We start from the raw sequence: 16,668 nt of genomic DNA on the forward strand, positions 1-16,668 counted from the left end.
TGTGCCCAGGGATGGTGGGGTGGGGTTAGTAGGAGGAGGGCCTGGCCACTCCATCTTTCATCCTCCACAGCCAGGCCAGCTCAGCTTCCCTTCCTCCAGCCTGGGTCTCGAAGCCCTGGCTGCCCTGCCCAGTTATCCCTTCCCCCAGGGGTTGGCACTGCTCCCTGCTCCTGCCCTCTGGTGGGCTCCAGCTGAGGCTGGCACTGAAAATCATCAATGAGAGCTCCTTTCCAGCCTCCTCTCTCCCCCGCCGCCCCAAAGTGAGCACTGAGGGCTCCGAGCTGCCAGGGCCTGGCCCACTTCTGCTTCTCTCGTCCCCTGAAGCAGGAAGACACAGCCAGAGCAACAGGCACAGGAGAGGTGGTTTATTGACAGGTTAGACCCCAGGATGGCCCCCTTCCCTTCCTCCTGGACAGGGCAGGAGTGGGAGGTCACGTGCGGGAGTTCCGCTCCTCGTCTTCGTTCTCAAGCAGGTAGGCTGGACGGTAGGTGGGCTGTCCTCCTGGGTTCGGGCACTTCAGGGCTGGGTTCCGCACCGTGTTCTCCCGGCTCCCCAGTGACGTATAGCTTGGTGGGGCGGGGGAATGGGAATGGAGGGCATGGGTGAGTGTGGTGGGCTCGGCTCTCCAGTCCCGGCACCCTCACATCTTCCACACACCCATCCTCTTCCTCCAAATCCCTTACCCTTGGTCATACAGGATACAGTATGGGACAAACAGTTGACGCAGAAAGTCCCAGATGTCTCTGTAGGTCCAGTCCTGGGAGGTCAGAGTCAGAGAAGAGTCACACATACTTTCCTTTCCCACACCTACCCACTGCCACCCGGGAAGGGGACTATCCGGGGCTCTTCGGCTCCCTTGGCCTCTGAGGGAGGGCCTGCTACCCAATTCTCTGGTACATCTTGCTCTGTGTAGGCCAACCAATAAGAAAGAGAAAGCTTTTATCCTGTCCCTCTCCATTTCTCAACCCACCCTCCACTGGCATCTAAGTTCCAGGACAGGGAGAGGATATCTATGTCTGTGTAAGCCTGTGCTGTCCAGTAGAACTTTCTGCAATGATGGAAATGTTCTTTATTTGTGCTAACATGGTGGTTGCTTGACATGTTGTTAGTAGAACTAAAGAACTGAATTTTGAATTGTAATTTAATTTAAAAATTGAGATATTCACATGCCATGAAACTCACCCTTCTAAAGTATACAATTCAGTTTTGGTTTTTTTTTAGCAACTTGTATTTCATTTCAATTAATTACAATTTGAGTGTAAATAAATGGCTCATGGCTACCATATCAGTCAGCACAGGTCTAAGTCATTGTTCTGTCCACAGGAGAAAGCAGGATGCCTGCCGTTGAATTAGTGCTCGATAAAAATTGCTCAAAAGGCTGAACGAACAAATAGCACAGCCTCGCCTGGATGATGGGGCTGTTTCATCCAAGCCCCAGGGTCTAACCTCCCCCACCTCAGGTAGCCAAGGAGCAATGACTGATAGGGGGCACGAGACTGAAGGCGATAAATCCCCTTCCCTGATACCAGTAGCGGGTTGATGCGCATGAATGAAGGCCACCCTGGGTCAGTGGGACTGAAGGGGCCGAGGCTGCAGGAGTAGGGGTCGGTGCGGCGGGTGCCCATCAGCACAGCCTCCAGCTGGGGATGCTGTGCCCGCAGCTCGCTCAGGGCCTGCTTCATGTCACCCTCAGCCTCCAGCACCTGCAGACTGTACCTGAGGAAGAGCAGTGGGAGTCAAGAGTGGGCCCTGCCAAGCCCCTCTTGGAGCCCAAACCTTCAGGTCCCTAGTACCTCTTGATGGTGTCCTGTAGAAACTGCTCCAGCTCAGGGAAAGGGGAGATGCTGCGGATATACAGGATCTGGAGGGGCTCTTGAGCATCAGGGTATTTCCTGGGGAGGGGGCAGAATCCATTGGCTTGCCAGGATGGGCAGGGAAATGCTCTCCAGAGAGCTTGCCTTTTGGCCCCTGGGATGGACACCCTCCCCTTCTCTCCTTTCCTCATCCTTCCCATCCATCAGAACCCACTTCGTCTGGGAAGCCCACTCTGACCTCTTACCTCTCAAATCTGGAGCATACACTCCTGTTTCCAGTATGTAAGCCTTACCTCCCCGACAGGAATGTGACCACCCTGTTGTCGGGGATGGTGGCTTGCACGTCCATACCCCGCGCCAGGCAGGTGTCAGACGCTCAATAAATATGGTGGGGGAATGGAACTGAGAGGTCACTATGGCTACCATCCTCCCAAACCCCACCCAGACACCCCCTTTCCTCCCTGCTTCTTAGGATGGGGAACTAGAGGATGGGGCCGATCTATCTCTGGGGTCTTGCCTCCAGGGGGTTGGCTCACTTCTGCACAGCAGCATGGAAGAGGTGCAGGAGGGCGGTGCAGTCCTTGCCCCCGTTGAATCCCACGCAGAGCTGGGTGAGGCTGTACTGAGCCAGGGCAGTCTCAATGGTCTGTAGGGCGCCTGCCACCTTTTCTCTCAGAGAAGACCCTGCCAGCCAGGCAGGGAAGAGGGCATCAGATAGAGACATATGACTGTCAAAGGGCAGTGGTCAAAGGGCAGTGGGGGCCAAGTTGCCCTTGCTTAAAACCCTTCCATATCTTCCCAGTGTTCCCCACGCCTTCATCTGCCCACTCGGCCCTGCAGTCTGCCCCCAGCCTGTCATTCAGCCACACCTCATAGCACTCTTCACCTCAGTGTCTTCCCTCTGGAGGTCCTGGTTTCTTTCCATTCTCTAACAGTTTACTCTTGCCTACCTCCTGGTCTGACCAAATCCTCCTTAGCACTCAGCTTATATGTCACTCGCCCAGAGAAGCCTTCTTGGACCCCACATCAAGGCTGATCTCCCTGCTATGGAGACCCCCCCATCACTGACACCTCATGCACGATTACCTGTTTAACGTCTCCCTCTCTTGTTAAAACTCCTTGTCCAGAATAGGGCATACCTCTGTCTTGTTGAGTTATACCCCCAACAGCCAGCACAGTGTTGCTGAAAGGAGGTACTCAATTGATATTTATTGGAAGAATGAATGAATCAGCTGTAGCTATCTTCTACCTTCTCCTGGATCTGGGGGAAGCCTCCAACAGCCCCTGCATTCCTGAGACTGAGGGTGGCACCAAAGGTCTGATGTATGCTGCCCCTCCCCCCGGAGGCCCCTACCTGACTCAGTGAGTTTGTACACGGCCTCACTGGCCTGCTCCACGGCGTTGGGTACGTAGGGGACCAGCGATCCCTGGGGCAGACGAGCAGTCAGGTAGGCCAGGCATTCCTCCAGGGGCCCTTCTTCCTCCGAGTCCAGTGTCAGCTTCACCTGATAGTAGTTGCTGCCCCAGTCAGGGTAGGAACCCAGGCCAAGCCTGCGCCCAAAGTGGGCCTGGGCCTCAGCCAGGATGGGGGCGATAGAGGCCTCATTAGCTGCCACATACAGCTCTCGCAAGTGGAACTGAACAGCTGTGTTTTGAAACAGTCCCTTTAGCCCCTCCAGCACCCGCCGCAGCAGCTCCGGAATTCCCGGGAAGAGGTAGACGTTTCGGACGGAGACTAGTGGGAATCTGAACGGACGGCCAGTGAGAGGATCTGTGCCATAATGTAGGCGGGCAGAGGAGGGCACCCGTGACAGCTTCTCCCAGCCGTCCCCCCCTAGGGCTTTGACGGCCCCTTCCAGCTCAGGGTGTGGCCTGAGTTCGTCCCCAAAGGCCTGTGCTACTGCCTCGAAGGTCACATCATCATGGGTGGGGCCAATGCCCCCTGCCGTAAGGACGTGGGTGAAGCGGCTGGAGAAAGACGTGACCTCAGCCGCGATGGTGGCTACCTCATCGGGTACGACAGAGACTCGGCACACCTGGACCCCCAGGGAGCGCAGTGTCCGGCACAGAAAGTAGGTATTGGTGTCCTGAGTGTGTCCCTGCGAGATTGGAGATGGGGAAGATGACAGTGTCAGTGCCGTAGGGATGAAGGGCAAAGGGGGAAGGATCAGGCTGCATCTGCCTGATGATGGGGCACTCTGCTCTTTGGGGGACACCACCTCGGGCTACGCAGAAGCCCAGACTAGGCGCAAGAGTGGGAAAATCCATGTGAATGGAGTCAGGGGTAATGTGATTCCCCTTGGGCCTTCATCTCTGCTTATGGATTCAATCATCAATTGTATGGGGACAACTCATCTACTTCCTCACCAACCCTGACAGTTTTAGTCCTCTGGCTCCAGGTGCTTACTGGGCATCTTCACCCTATCCCTGGCTGTTGTCCCTTTGGTCAATGGCATCTCCAGACACAGTCCACAGTGTCAGGTTCTTCAAGCTGTCAATTCTACTTCTGAAATGTCTCTCCATTTGCTCTCTTCCCTCTGTTCCTACTGCCACCAAACGGGTCCTTGGCACCTTTCACCTGGACAGTGGCGGCAGACCCCTGGCCAGAATCCCAGCCTCCAGCCACAGCACTCTGCCCTGTGCCTCCTGAACAACTTTCCTAACATGTCACTGTGATTGCATCACTCTTGGCTCAAAAGCCATTTGTTGTTTCCAACCATATACAGAATAAAGTTCAAATTCATTTGCAGAATATTTGAGGCTGTGAGTCTATGGTGTGTGTCCACTCTTCTTTTCCAGCCCCATCTTCTTCTACTTCTCTATAGAGAGTTTAGTGGTTAAGGGGGGCTCTGGAGTAAGTGAGAATCAGGTTGGAACCCCACCTACCACTTACTAGCTGTTCAACTGTGGGCAAGTTTCTCAACCTCTCTGAGCCTCAGTCTCATAATCTATTCATTGAGATTTATAATAAAAGTACCCACATCGGACTTCCCTGGTGGTCCAGTGGTTAAGACTCCGCGCTTCCAATGCAGGGTGCGTGGGTTTGATCCCTGGTCAGGGAACTAAGATCCCACATGTCGGGCGGCTCAGCAGGGAAAAAAAAAAAAGTACCCACATCATGGAGTTGTTGTGAGGATTAGTAAAATCACATATGTGATGTAATAAGCACACTGCCAGGCGCTAGTAAGCACTCAATATTACTATTACAAACCTGATGCCCACCATGACCTCTAGTGAGACTTCCCTGATTATTCAGAAGTAATTTCCCCCTTCTAGTACTTTCCTTCTATCTCACTTATCTACTCTGTGGAATGCCTTGGATCATTTTCCAAACAGGTTGGATATAACTCTGAAATAATACATGCATTGTCATTTCTGTAAAGCCACCCCTCCCCCTACCATAGTGCTTGGCAAATTGTAGGGACTTTGCTACAAGTTTTTCAACACAGTAATTGAAAGAATGAAGGTCACTTTTCCTCCAATATATTGGACTCACTCCAGGACCCTACTGCAGCAAGGGGGCTCCCACCCTGGTTCACCCTCCCTCAACAGAACGTGGAGCAAGCTCCGGAGGACAGGAGAACGCTGCCCCTCCCCCCTCCTCTGTCCCAGACACACCTTGAGGATCTCATCTCCAACAATGATGATGCCCGCCGTCACGCTGCGCCCTGGGGGAGGTTCAGAGGCCCTAGATGCCATGGTCCTGCCTTCTCTGCCCCTCTGCAAGGCCCTCCAGTAGCCACCCAGACCCCCAAATAGGGGGCGCAAGCACGCGGGGCCCGCCAGGTCTACAGGGCACTGGGGGTCATAGCCTGGGAACTGGGGTTCCGGGGTCGAGGGAACCTGGAGGAGCCAGAAAGGACAATGGGGGAGAGCAGGAGTGCAATCTTCCTCATCACGCCCTTGACAATCGACTCCTTTATCCATGTCCCTTTAATAAACGTGTTCTCAAACCCTAGCCCATACCTCTTTTAATGTTTTCTATGCTCGGTCCTAGTCTCCTTAAAATGTCCTTCTCTCCCGAACCTACCACTTTAAATGTCTTCTGTCCGTTGAGCTCGGCTCCTCTAGGGTCTGCTCTATCTTGGGCATCTGCACCTTTAAATGCCTCTTCTCTTTGGGGCATCTGTTCCTTTAAATGTCTACCTTATCCTGGGCCTTGGCCCCTTTAAGTGCGTTCCCTCCCTCCACCCACGACCAAAACTCAGCCGCCTTCTTCTGCTGGCTTCCGCACCCTTTCTAGCCCGGAATCCTGTCTCTTCCCGCCACGCTTCAGACTGCTGAGCTCTTCCAGGTTCTCACCTGCCTCTTGCCCCTTCACCGGGTCTTTCCCTCTCTCCTTCCCTCCCGTGGTAGCTTCCGTACTCAGAGTCCCGCCTTAGACTCCTACCTACCTCGTATTAATTGGTCATTTTGGTCGTCGCTCACACAATCTTTAAGGGTCAATTGGTGTAGTCGACTATCGCTCTCGAGCTTTAGCTAGAGGGCGGGAGTAGTGCTGGGTTGTTATTGGCGACAACCACGTGGTCACCCCTCGCCCGGAAACATGGGGGCCGGGCCTTAGTTGGGGGGCGGGGCTTTTATCTCAGAGCTGGGCTTGAGGAGTCTGGAGTGAAATGAGTGGTGGTGGTTGGAGGTTCTTTAAGGACTTTGGGGTGCTCCAGTCTCGTGCTGGAAGTAAAGAGGGGCTTGACTCTAACCTCTGTGTTAAAATTCTTGTATGCATATGCTGTTATTCATTAACCATGACTTATTCTAAGGGGTTGGGGGCTGGCACTGGTGCAGAGGGGATTTTATATTGTGGCAAATGGACGTTGGAGGGACAGCCAAGAAAAATTGTCAGCATTGCCTGGGAGGTAGCAAGATCCTGGAGGTGACCTTTTAGTGTGTGGAACTTTCATTTGTCTCTGTTATAAACAGCAAAGCTAATTACCGAAACCTCTTTTTTTTTTTTTTTTTTGCGGTACGCGGGCCTCTCACTGTTGTGGCCTCTCCCGTTGCGGAGCACAGGCTCCGGACGCGCAGGCTCAGCGGCTACGGCTCACGGGCCCAGCCGCTCTGCGGCATGTGGGATCTTCCCGGATCGGGCCACGAACCCATGTCCCGTGCATCGGCAGGCGGACTCTCAACAACTGCGCCACCAGGGAAGCCCCAAGAAGTACTTTTAGACCAGAAGCAAGTGAAATAAGAGGAAGCTAGGATAATGTGAGAATCCAAAGTGGACACGTGGCACTCCCTAGTCGCCGCCCTCACTCGTACCTCCAAGACCAATTAACTGGGAGAGGTTGTTTAAAAGTACTTCTTAAACTTTAACGCTCCTACGAATCATCTGGGGGCCTTTTCATTTTTTATTTTTATTTTTAAATTATTTATTTATTTGGCTGCGTTGGGTCTTTGTTGGTGCCCGCAGGCTTTACTCTAGTTGTGCGGTGTGAGGGCTTATTGCAGCGGCTTCTCTTGTTGCAGAGCATGGGCTCTAGGCGCGGTCTCAGTAGTTGTGGCACAAGGGGTTAGTTGCCCCGCAGCGTGTGGGATCTTCCCAGACCAGGGCTCAAACCCACGTCCCCGGCATTGGCAGGCAGATTCTTAACCAGGAAAGTCCCCATGGGGGCCTTCTTAATATGCTGTTTAAATCTACAGGATTCATGCGGTTTGGGTGGGGCCTGAGATCTGCATTTAACAAGCTCTCATTGTTGTGGTCCTAAGGCGGGTTGAAAAAGAATTTCCAGACACGAGGCAGGATGAAATAAGATAGAATTTATTAGATGGAAGGGTTGCTGCCAGAACAGCAGGCCGACTTCCTAGCAGTCTGGGAGAGTCGCCCGAACATGTGCTATTGATCAGTTTTTATAGCCAGAAAACAAAAGAATGGTCCGGGGTGAAAATTTCGTTTACTGATTGGCTGAGGCACTTACACCTTCCTTCTATCTGGTGAGAGTGGGACAGCCCAGATGCCTTTCCTTATTTGAGACAGGTCCCGTTGCCCAGGTGGGTGTTGGCCAGGTGGGCTCAGGAATTTCATAACCATCTCAACATAGTGGGGAGGGCGATTTAAGAGTCTGGTAGGGGGTGTAACGCTGCAACTTTTTCATGCAGGGTCAGTCTTTGTCCTTGAAGCATCATTGTCCTTGGAGCACCACATTCCCCCTTCTATTTATAGGGCCAATTCCTTGGCCCTATTGGGTACCCTGCTCATATCTACCTAACTGCCTAATTGCCTCTCAGGCATTCTGGAACCCCTTTGTGAGAAGGGGTGACAAACTCTCTGGCTGCTTCCTGCTGAGCAGGGGCATCATGGGGCCCTGGGTTCCCGTTGCCTGCTCTCTGTCAGGGTGTATCTAGGGAGGAGTGTGGGCCCCATGTAAAGTGATGGCAGCTTGTTCAAGGGGTTGTACGAGTGTTGTCTGGCCGGTGTTTTTGTTGCATCACCATTTGTATTCTGGAAGAGACAAACTTAACAAGGAGGTTAAAAATACATGGCCCGAAAATCGGTCTGGACCTTGCCTGATTGATTAACCAAAAAACAGCAATCTTCCTTTAACACTGCACAAGTCCCTCCCTGATAAGCCGTTAGGAGGTCCTGAGCTCTTCTATTTTGTAAAACCACTCCTGTTAGAGAATTTATTTGTTCTTGTAGCATGTTAATTTGAGCTGCTAGGTTGGCAATCTGTTGTGTGAGTTCAAGAGAGAGCTGTTGGGCAGTGAAAATAGAGTTTAAGAGTCCTGCTGAGCCTGTTCCCATCCCTGTTAGGAGGATCGAGGAACGACCAGTGGGACAATGGCGAGTGGGACCAGAGAAGGAAGTCAGGGCTGAATAAGTAGCCCCTGTGTCAATTAGAAAGGTTATATTAGCCCCTGCCACATCCAGGGTTACCCGGGGCTCCTCCAGTCTTATGGGGAACATAGGGTCCTGTAGGTTGATCCTCAGACACCTTCAGTCATCCACATCCAGGAGCCCCAGATCTACAGTGCAATCCGGTTCTTGCTCCTGGTAGTCAATTACCACTGACAGGGGTAATTGGTTTTGACCTCGGCCCACGGGGGCTGGGACCGAAAAACCCCGAGTGTTGGGTGGTTGTGGAATTGGCCTACCAGCTTGAGGGCGGCAGGGACAACTCCTCTTCCAGTTGGCCCTTTTGATGATAAGGGCGTCTGATATCGGGTGGTGGGGTGTGGCAGTTCCTGACAGTGTGCCCCTGCTGACTGCATTGGTAGCAGGTCCACGGTGGTTTCTGAGATGGGAGAGGGGCTCCCGTGGGTCCTTGTTGTGGGAGGGACTGAGTAATGGCAAGAGCCATATACTGAGCGTGTCGTTTTAATTTTTCCTCCTCTCTCAGTTCTCGTCTGTTCCTAGAAGCCTCCTCCCTATTGTTAAAAACCTTCAAGGCCGTGTCAAGTAGGACAGAAAATGGGGTTTGTGGCCCTTGCTCTAGTTTCTGTAATTTCTGTTTTATGCTTGGGGATGCCTGGCTTACAAAGTGAACTGCAAGTACAGCCTGACCTTCAGGGGTCTCAGGGTCTAGGCTGGTGTATTTCCTCATAGCCTCGACTAATTGGGCCTGAAAAAGGGCCAGATTCTCAGAGGGTTCCCGTGTGACTTCTCTGAGTTTATTATAATTGACAGGTTTGATGATTGCCTTTTTCATACCTTCTAGTAGACAGGTAATCGTGTAATGTCTCCTAGTGAGCCCTCCTGCTGGCCCATTTTTATTTTCCTGGTATCTCCATCTTGCGTCTGCCCGTGGGACTGCCTCTGCCCCTGCTCGGTTCTCATTAGGATTTCGAGCGTGTGCCTCATCTGCCCAGGCCTGAGCCACAGCCCAGATCCTGGCATTTTCCTCGTGATGCAGCAGGTAGCTAGGACCACGTGGATATCTGGCCAAGTTAAGTCAAAGGTTATAGTTAGGGCCTGGAATTCCCTTATGAACATGGAGGGGTCCTGGCTAAAGGAGCCCAGTTTCCCTTGAATATGAGAGAGATCAGACATGGGGAAGGGGACATGAACTCTGATAGCACCTAGGTCTCCGTTAGCAACCTCTCGTAGGGGAAGCATATCGGGACTCAATTCAGAGCATTGGGCTACTGGTGACTAAGTGTGGGGCAGGGGTGGAAGGTCTGCTTCTGGGTACAGGGGTGGGGGTTGGGGAGCAGAAGGTTGAGGAGGAGGCTGGGGAGATCGGGGACAAGAAGGGTCATCCAAGATATCTGGTGGAGGGGGAGATGGGGAGGGACGAGGTAGTGAAGCTGAAGGAGGAGGGTGGGGAGGACGAGGCATTAAAGCGGCAATGGAGAAACACATGTGACAGGAGTCCCTCAGGCTCAGATTCTGACCGAGGGCCATGAAGGGCTGGACATATGGAACCTCGGAATCCTTTGCTAGTTTCCAACAATAGAGATCAAGTTGGAGGATCATGTTGTAATTTAGCGTCCCATTAAGAGGCCATTGTTCTTGGTCCCTCAGTTTGTATTGGGGCCAAGCCGTGTTACAAAAGAAAATGAGCCTCTTCTTTTTGAGACTGTCTGGATCAAATTCCTTACAATTCCTGAGAATATAAACAAGAGGTGAGTCTAAGGGGACAGATGTACCTGAACCCATTCTTAGCCCCAATGCCATAGAATGGGGCTACTGAGAATCACTGACAAGCAAAAAGGCAAAAATCACTGACAGGCAAAAAAAAAAATCACTGACAGGCATATGTGCCCTCTTTGTCTCAGTGATGTCTCTGTGCGACTTAGGCACAAAAATGCTTACTGTCTCAGCTGTCACGTCCGACTGAGGTGGCCAGAGCAGTGAGAAACCGTGCGGCCAGGGCATCAGTGACCAGAGAGGGGAATCCCCGGACGCCAGCCGGGAATTGACTCACCGTTATTAGACTCTCAGGGATGGGAAGGAGTTCCCGGGACGACCTAGAGGCGGTGAGGTCCTTTGGAGTCAGTCCGAGCTGAGGAGAAAGAAGCAGAAGCGACAGAAAAGAGGACTGAGGATTCCACCTTCTATCCCTACCGAGGAGGCGGTGGCCAAGGGACTGGGGGCTGTGTGTTTTGCTTTGTCCACAATGTGCCTCGCATTGCACGGAAGTTGTCTTGCTGGGGGCAGACGCTCTAATAGCCTGGTCCGTTCCGTGACCCCCTTATTCTTTCACGGGAGTCTTCAAGCAGCAGGCACCCTAATGGCTTTTAAATACCTTACCCGTGCCCGCACGATACCCTTTGGCCTAGTCCTGTCGGAAGGAAGACAGAGGGATCCTCACCTGCTCTGGGAGGCAGTTACTGGGGCAAAGTGAACCGTGGAGCTTCGGAACACACAGGCTGTGGCCCTGGTCGGAGTTCCTCCTTTGCTTCCACAGCAACTTGCCTGTTCACAGAGGGTCCCAAGGAATGAGGAGAGGAGGTGGGGAAAGAGATGCCCCTGGAGATCCCCGTACAGGCCACCAAATGTTGTGGTCTGAACGCGGGTTGGAAAAGAATTTCCAGACACAAGGCAGAATGTAAAGAAGATAGAATTTATTAGAGGGAAGGGTCGCTGCCAGAACAGTGGGCCAACTTCCTAGCAGTCTGGCAGAGTCAAGCCCGAACATGTGCTATTGATCAGTTTTTATAGCCAGAAAACAAAAGAATGGTCGGGGTGAAAATTTCGTTTACTGATTGGCTGAGGCACATACACCTTCCTTCTATCTGGTGAGAGTGGGACAGCCCAGATGCCTTTCCTTATTTGGGACAGGTCCCGTTGCCCAGGTGGGTGTTGCCCAGGTGGGCTCAGGAATTTCGTAACCATCTCAACGTGGTGGGGAGGGCGATTAAGAGTCCGGTAGGGGGTGTAACGCTGCAACTTTTTCAGGCAGGGTCGTTCTTTGTCCTTTAAGCATAATTGTCCTTGGAGCACCACACTCCTGTCATGCTGATGCCACTGTTTTCTGTAGTAAAGCTCTAAAATTCATTCATTTAGAGGACTGCTGAACCACACCTGGCCTCATTTTACTCTCCTAAAACCCCTCTAAGATAGATATGATGCCCATTTTACAGATGGGCAACAGGCTCAAAAAGGTGAAGGGATGCCATACAACAACCACAAAACACTACAGTGAATGGTAGAGCCAGGCTTCTAGACCCTTCTTTCTCAAATAACAAGCCCCGTGTTTTTTCCAATTAAGAGAGTCTCAGCTCTAAAAAAACAAAGTCAGGCTTTCCTAATGACGTAAGCCATATATGCTACATCATCTTTCTTAGTAATGGTGATATTTGACAAGCCCCGCCCCCCTCCCCGAAACATCAGCTCTGGTCTGATCCTTTACAGTGGGTTCTCAAGCTTAAGTATGCACCAGAATCACCTAGAGAGCTTGTTAAAATGTCACTAGGTTCTACCCTCAGAGTTTGATTCAGTAGGTCTAGGGTGGAGCCCAAGAATGGACACTTCTAAGGAGTTTCCAGGTGATGTTGATGCTTCTGGTCCAGGGACCACACTTGAACTACTACTGCTCTAAGGAAAAAATGAATGGAAGACAGAAGTGGGATGATTAATCTCCCTTACTTAGCACTTCTGTTCAAAGTAGAGGGTAAACTATTACTTGGCGAAATGTTTTCTCAAATAGCCACAGTTTACAACTGTTTTCTCAAAGGTTAGTGCTGTAACTACCTGTGTAAGAATGCTTGAAATTCCCTCATCCAGGCCACACCCCAGACCAATTAAGTCAACTTCCCTGGGAATGACTTAGCCATCAGCACTTTCAAAGCTACCCAGGTGATTCCAATGTTCAGCCACGGTGAGAACCACTGAAAACACCCCCAAACCATTGTGCGGAGTGAACAGGCCAGAGGTGTGCCTGAGCCTTAGGCTGGTCAGGAAGTGGAGTGCACTAGCAGCCTCTGGCTGACAGCCTCCTCCCTTGTGTACCCTTCAAAAATCAGGACTACGTTAATGGCAGCATCCCTGACTGAAGAAAAGAATTCATTTGTTTTGATGAGATGAAGTTGTCCCCATATAACCTCTTTCTTAGGCCTGTAGTTAGAGTGAAATATATTTCAGTAGATGTTTGACAGCAAAGTCTGCTTAAAGTAGATTAAAAACCAGTTACCTGAATGTTGAAATAAACCTCATTATTAACAAAGAGCTGAACTTCATTATCTCACTGAAGGGTATATAATTAGAACCATGATAGTGAATGTGATGCTTACCCTGAGAGGGGGAAAAAACCTTTACAATGAGAGAATTAGATTATAAAAACTTCCTCTTTAATCAAGGCTTTTTAACATGGAACAGATTTCTTGAATAAAATGGAAAGTTTCCAACACATTGAAACATAAATCACCATACATACAACACCTGGCAGAAAAAAAAAACAGGAAGTTTACACAATCCCTGTAACAGCCACGGTCTTATTCTTAGATGCTTCCTCCATCTGCCAAGTGTGTTCTGCTGGATACAGAGCTCACATTGGTTTTGGGGGTCACACTTAGCTGAGGCTGCAACCCAAAGAGCAGTTGTCCGGCTGGGCCATGGTCCTGTTGGTTCTGCTCAAGAAGCAAAGCAGTCTCCAACACGTTCAAACAGTGTACTGAACATCCTTTAAATATCAAAGTGAGAAACAGGAAGGCAACATAATAATGTCATCAGAAAGATGTTAGCAAATGAGGACAGCTGTATAAAGCATGAGGCTGAAAAGTGGCTCCCCAGCTTCATTTCTTTGGCTTCTTGGGCAGTGGCCGCCGGAACAGCAAGATGTGAGGTTCTGAAAGAGTGAGTGAAATCTAAGAGACAAGCTCACATCATCCTATGCACAACCTATAGTATCTCCCGCTCCCACTTCCCAGGTATCACCCACTCAGATCTTTACAACTAAATTAAGATTTAAGCATATGGCCTTAGAAGCAGACCCCGAAGCCTGGCCTGTGTGCCAAGTACAGAATTGTCAGTATCAGTTCTCTTGCTATGTTTGTGCAGCCCCGGGGCGTCCTTTATTAGTTTTGTCTGGCAGTTTGGTGTCTGGTGTCTTATCAAGAAATATACTCTCCTTGGTTTATTTGGAACACATCCCCAAATTCACTTTCTGATGGAGAATGAAGCAGGGGCCATAACCTCTACCAGTGTATATGTAGCCTTAAAAAAAAAAAAAAAAAAATCCTCTGACCAAATTAGAGATTAAAGGAGGTTTTTTCAGTGACAGGTTGTTTCTGAACTTCCCAGATACTTTCTTATTTTTTTTTCTTATTTTTCTTTTTTTTTTTTCTTATTTACTTTCCTGTTTTTCTAGATGGCTGGTGAGTTAAGAAACTAGTAAATCATCCCCACTTTCCCCCTATTTCTTTGGGTTATGCAACCTTATCATTCCTTCATTTCCTCAGTCCTACATGGTTGCTTTCTGCCATTGCACTGACCTGGTTCATGGATCATATAATGGACCCATCCCTGACTCTGCTGAACGCCAAGATTCCTCCATTCAGATTCAGACATCAAATGGGTTTTAGGGACCAGCTTGGCTATGTCCTTGGGCAACATCACATGCCTGTAACAGAAACATGGGAAGGTGGGGAATCTGTATCAGTACTGGGTACAGTATGTCAGACGAGTGCCTGCATATAAAGCCAAGAGAGGCAAGAAAAGACAAACCAGTTCGTAATGGCAGGGAGTTTATATAATCTTATTGTGGGGCAGAGGCAGCTAGAAATAAAGGCCAAGATACCTACATTCTCACAAAAGTATATTAAAAAGTACACATCAATAAATAACACCAGTGAATGAGCACCTAAATTCCAGACACTGTTGATATATTGACTCTGCCTTCTCGGAGCTTAGAGTCTTCTAGTTGATGACCCTAATATAATGGGAACCCCACCACACAGACACACAGACACACAGACACACAGACACACAGACACACACACACACACACACACTTAATAAGTAAAGGCAATTTTGAACAGAATTGTAAGGAGGAAGGGAGAGAAGCAATTTCACGGAGAGGAAAGGCCTATCAGGGAAGAGTCAGAACAAAGGGTGAAATATATCTTATCCTTTAAGATCTATCCTAACTTCATTTTCCTAACTCTGAAGGGTTGTGCCATGAGACTTCTTTGGGGGGAACTCCATGCTTTTCTAACCAAGGATAAGTCTCCTTTCATGGCAAAGAAATTACTACTCTGACATGAATTGGGGTGATTCAGACTTCATCATTTTCAATGAAAATGTACTGAATGCTCTCTCTGTGCTAAGTAAAAGGGATTTTTTTCCCCCAAAGAGTCAATTCTAGTCTAAATGTCTGAAAATAGCTTACATCTTAACAAGTCCCTGGCATAAAGATTGGCTTCCATACCTATTTAGACCAAAAAAACAAACAAACCCTTTTCTTAAACCAAATATCACTGCCAAGACTTACATCTTCCAGGGGATGAAATTAGTGATGTTTCTCTAGCCCTGCAAAGACATTATAAGCACTTAATTTTAGTTAGCCTAGTTCAGATGTAGAGAAAAACAGCTGAGGAAAAGAAAGTTAATTGGGTCCAAACAGGGCCGGGGGGCCTTTCCCAAGGATTTGGCATAAAAATAATACAAATAGTGTGTTTGTCAGCAGACACTGAGTTCTCCAGAAGGCCCAGAGCCCTGCACTAGGCTGAAGAAACACAAGGAAAGCAAGCTTCCAGTTGTTTTAAGTATTACGCTTCATATAGATTGGTCGAATGCCAATATTTGTAGAATTCTTTGTCTTCCCTAATTTTCTAATCTAGAATTATGGATTTAGGGTTTATCAAATGCAAACTATAGGGAGTCCTTTCTTCACCATGCTTGGCAAGTTGTACGTGCTCCCACCACAATCTGTACATAGTTCTATCATACCAATTATCACCTTCTTTCTGCTATCTGTCATTACTTCCACAGATTTTTAGGTTTGTTGAAAGCAGAGACCATGGCTTATCCTTGCACTTTAGTAGAACACCTGAAACCTATAAGCACTCCATAACTGTTTCCTAAGTAGATGCCCTTCAAATATTTGACGGGAATCTATTAGGTCTATATTAAGTCTTTTCTCAATGCTCCTGGCCGGTTTTATTCCACTCCAATTCTTCGAAGCCCACTTCCTAAAACAAGCCAGGCAACCACGCCCCCTTTCCATGAATTAATAAGCAACACTCAGGCTCTCTCAGAACTCCCCTCACTTTGAAGCCTCGAGGAAAATTCGGGATCCGCCTTTGCCACCTTCTCCCAGGAGGCTCTACGGTGTTGCCATGATACAAGTAGTCTCAAGAAGGCAAATTCAATTTGCTCAATGAAGGTGAGAGAATGATCCAGAAACCCGCAAAGCTGAGGGTGGTCGGCACTCTAATACTCTAACCACGTCCACCCACGCCTCCTCCCAACAGGAGAGCTTACTCCAAATTCTCTACCACTTTAGGGTTTCTTTTACGATCGCACCCTACCCTTCGCGCATGCGCCTTACGCTCTCATTGCTCGCACCCATTCCCTTCATCTCCCGCGCATGCGCCATTCTGTAGCTTCAGTCCGCGTTACTAACTCCTCGTGCCCTCACTTTTCAAAGCTCACGACCTTGTTATTGCCCCCGCGCCGGCACTAACCGGTACTCGAACTCCTCGTCGTCGTATTTGTCCGAATAGTAAATCTGCTTGTGCGACATAATCACCCTGCCTGAGGACCGTCAGCCCCGCACCGCCAACCTCCAAACAACTCCCAGCAGCACGCGCTCCCACCCTCTTTGGCCTCGCTTTCAAACACACCGCCCGCGCTTTCTATTGGTCATTCTGGCGGAAGGCGGGACAACCCCACCTTCAAGCCTACGATTGGCTTAGATTTGCTTCTCCTTGAGTCCTTATTGGAGTGCACTGCCTACGTTGCTCAAGAACAAA

At 49.7% G+C, this 16,668-nt stretch overlaps 2 protein-coding genes across 3 annotated transcripts; both read right to left on the reverse strand.

The window, feature by feature from the left end:
* Window positions 1–355: 355 nt before the first annotated feature.
* On the reverse strand, window positions 356–6,172 carry FLAD1 (flavin adenine dinucleotide synthetase 1). Of its 2 annotated transcripts, none has more exons than XM_082671989.1 (8): window positions 6,118–6,172; window positions 5,434–5,658; window positions 3,170–3,914; window positions 2,352–2,499; window positions 1,795–1,893; window positions 1,528–1,717; window positions 685–758; window positions 356–567 (listed from the first exon to the last, which is right to left on the reverse strand). In XM_082671989.1, exons 2-8 carry the CDS (start codon window positions 5,512–5,514, stop codon window positions 432–434), a joined length of 1,473 nt encoding a protein of 490 aa, XP_082528115.1. In that variant the 5' UTR covers window positions 5,515–5,658; window positions 6,118–6,172; the 3' UTR covers window positions 356–431. The 2 variants fall into 2 exon arrangements, with proteins under 2 accessions (XP_082528115.1, XP_082528114.1); XM_082671988.1 differs by lacking the exon at window positions 6,118–6,172 and adding an exon at window positions 5,846–6,101.
* Window positions 6,173–13,028: 6,856 nt separating this feature from the next.
* On the reverse strand, window positions 13,029–16,508 carry CKS1B (CDC28 protein kinase regulatory subunit 1B). Its single transcript, XM_082659304.1, has 3 exons — window positions 16,381–16,508; window positions 14,188–14,315; window positions 13,029–13,541 (listed from the first exon to the last, which is right to left on the reverse strand). Exons 1-3 carry the CDS (start codon window positions 16,437–16,439, stop codon window positions 13,489–13,491), a joined length of 240 nt encoding a protein of 79 aa, XP_082515430.1. The 5' UTR covers window positions 16,440–16,508; the 3' UTR covers window positions 13,029–13,488.
* Window positions 16,509–16,668: the final 160 nt, after the last annotated feature.

The sequence above is a fragment of the Grampus griseus genome (genome assembly GCF_964374135.1).
Source record: "Grampus griseus genome assembly, chromosome: 1".
In the NCBI taxonomy this organism is placed as follows: Eukaryota; Metazoa; Chordata; class Mammalia; order Artiodactyla; family Delphinidae; genus Grampus; species Grampus griseus.

Coding starts and splice junctions, on each gene's coding strand:
- CKS1B (XM_082659304.1), bottom strand. CDS start 16,439: ATGTCGCACAAGCAGATTTACTATTCGGACAAATACGACGACGAGGAG. Junction 14,316..16,380: donor GACGAGGAGTTCGAGTACCG/GTTAGTGCCGGC, acceptor TTTCTGTTACAG/GCATGTGATGTTGCCCAAGG. Junction 13,542..14,187: donor TTATATGATCCATGAACCAG/GTCAGTGCAATG, acceptor TCACTCTTTCAG/AACCTCACATCTTGCTGTTC.
- FLAD1 (XM_082671988.1), bottom strand. CDS start 5,941: ATGCCCCAAAGAGAAGAGGCATTTAAAGGTGCAGATGCCCAAGATAGA. Junction 5,659..5,845: donor GACAGAAGACATTTAAAGTG/GTAGGTTCGGGA, acceptor TGGCTCCTCCAG/GTTCCCTCGACCCCGGAACC. Junction 568..684: donor TGTATCCTGTATGACCAAGG/GTAAGGGATTTG, acceptor CGCCCCACCAAG/CTATACGTCACTGGGGAGCC.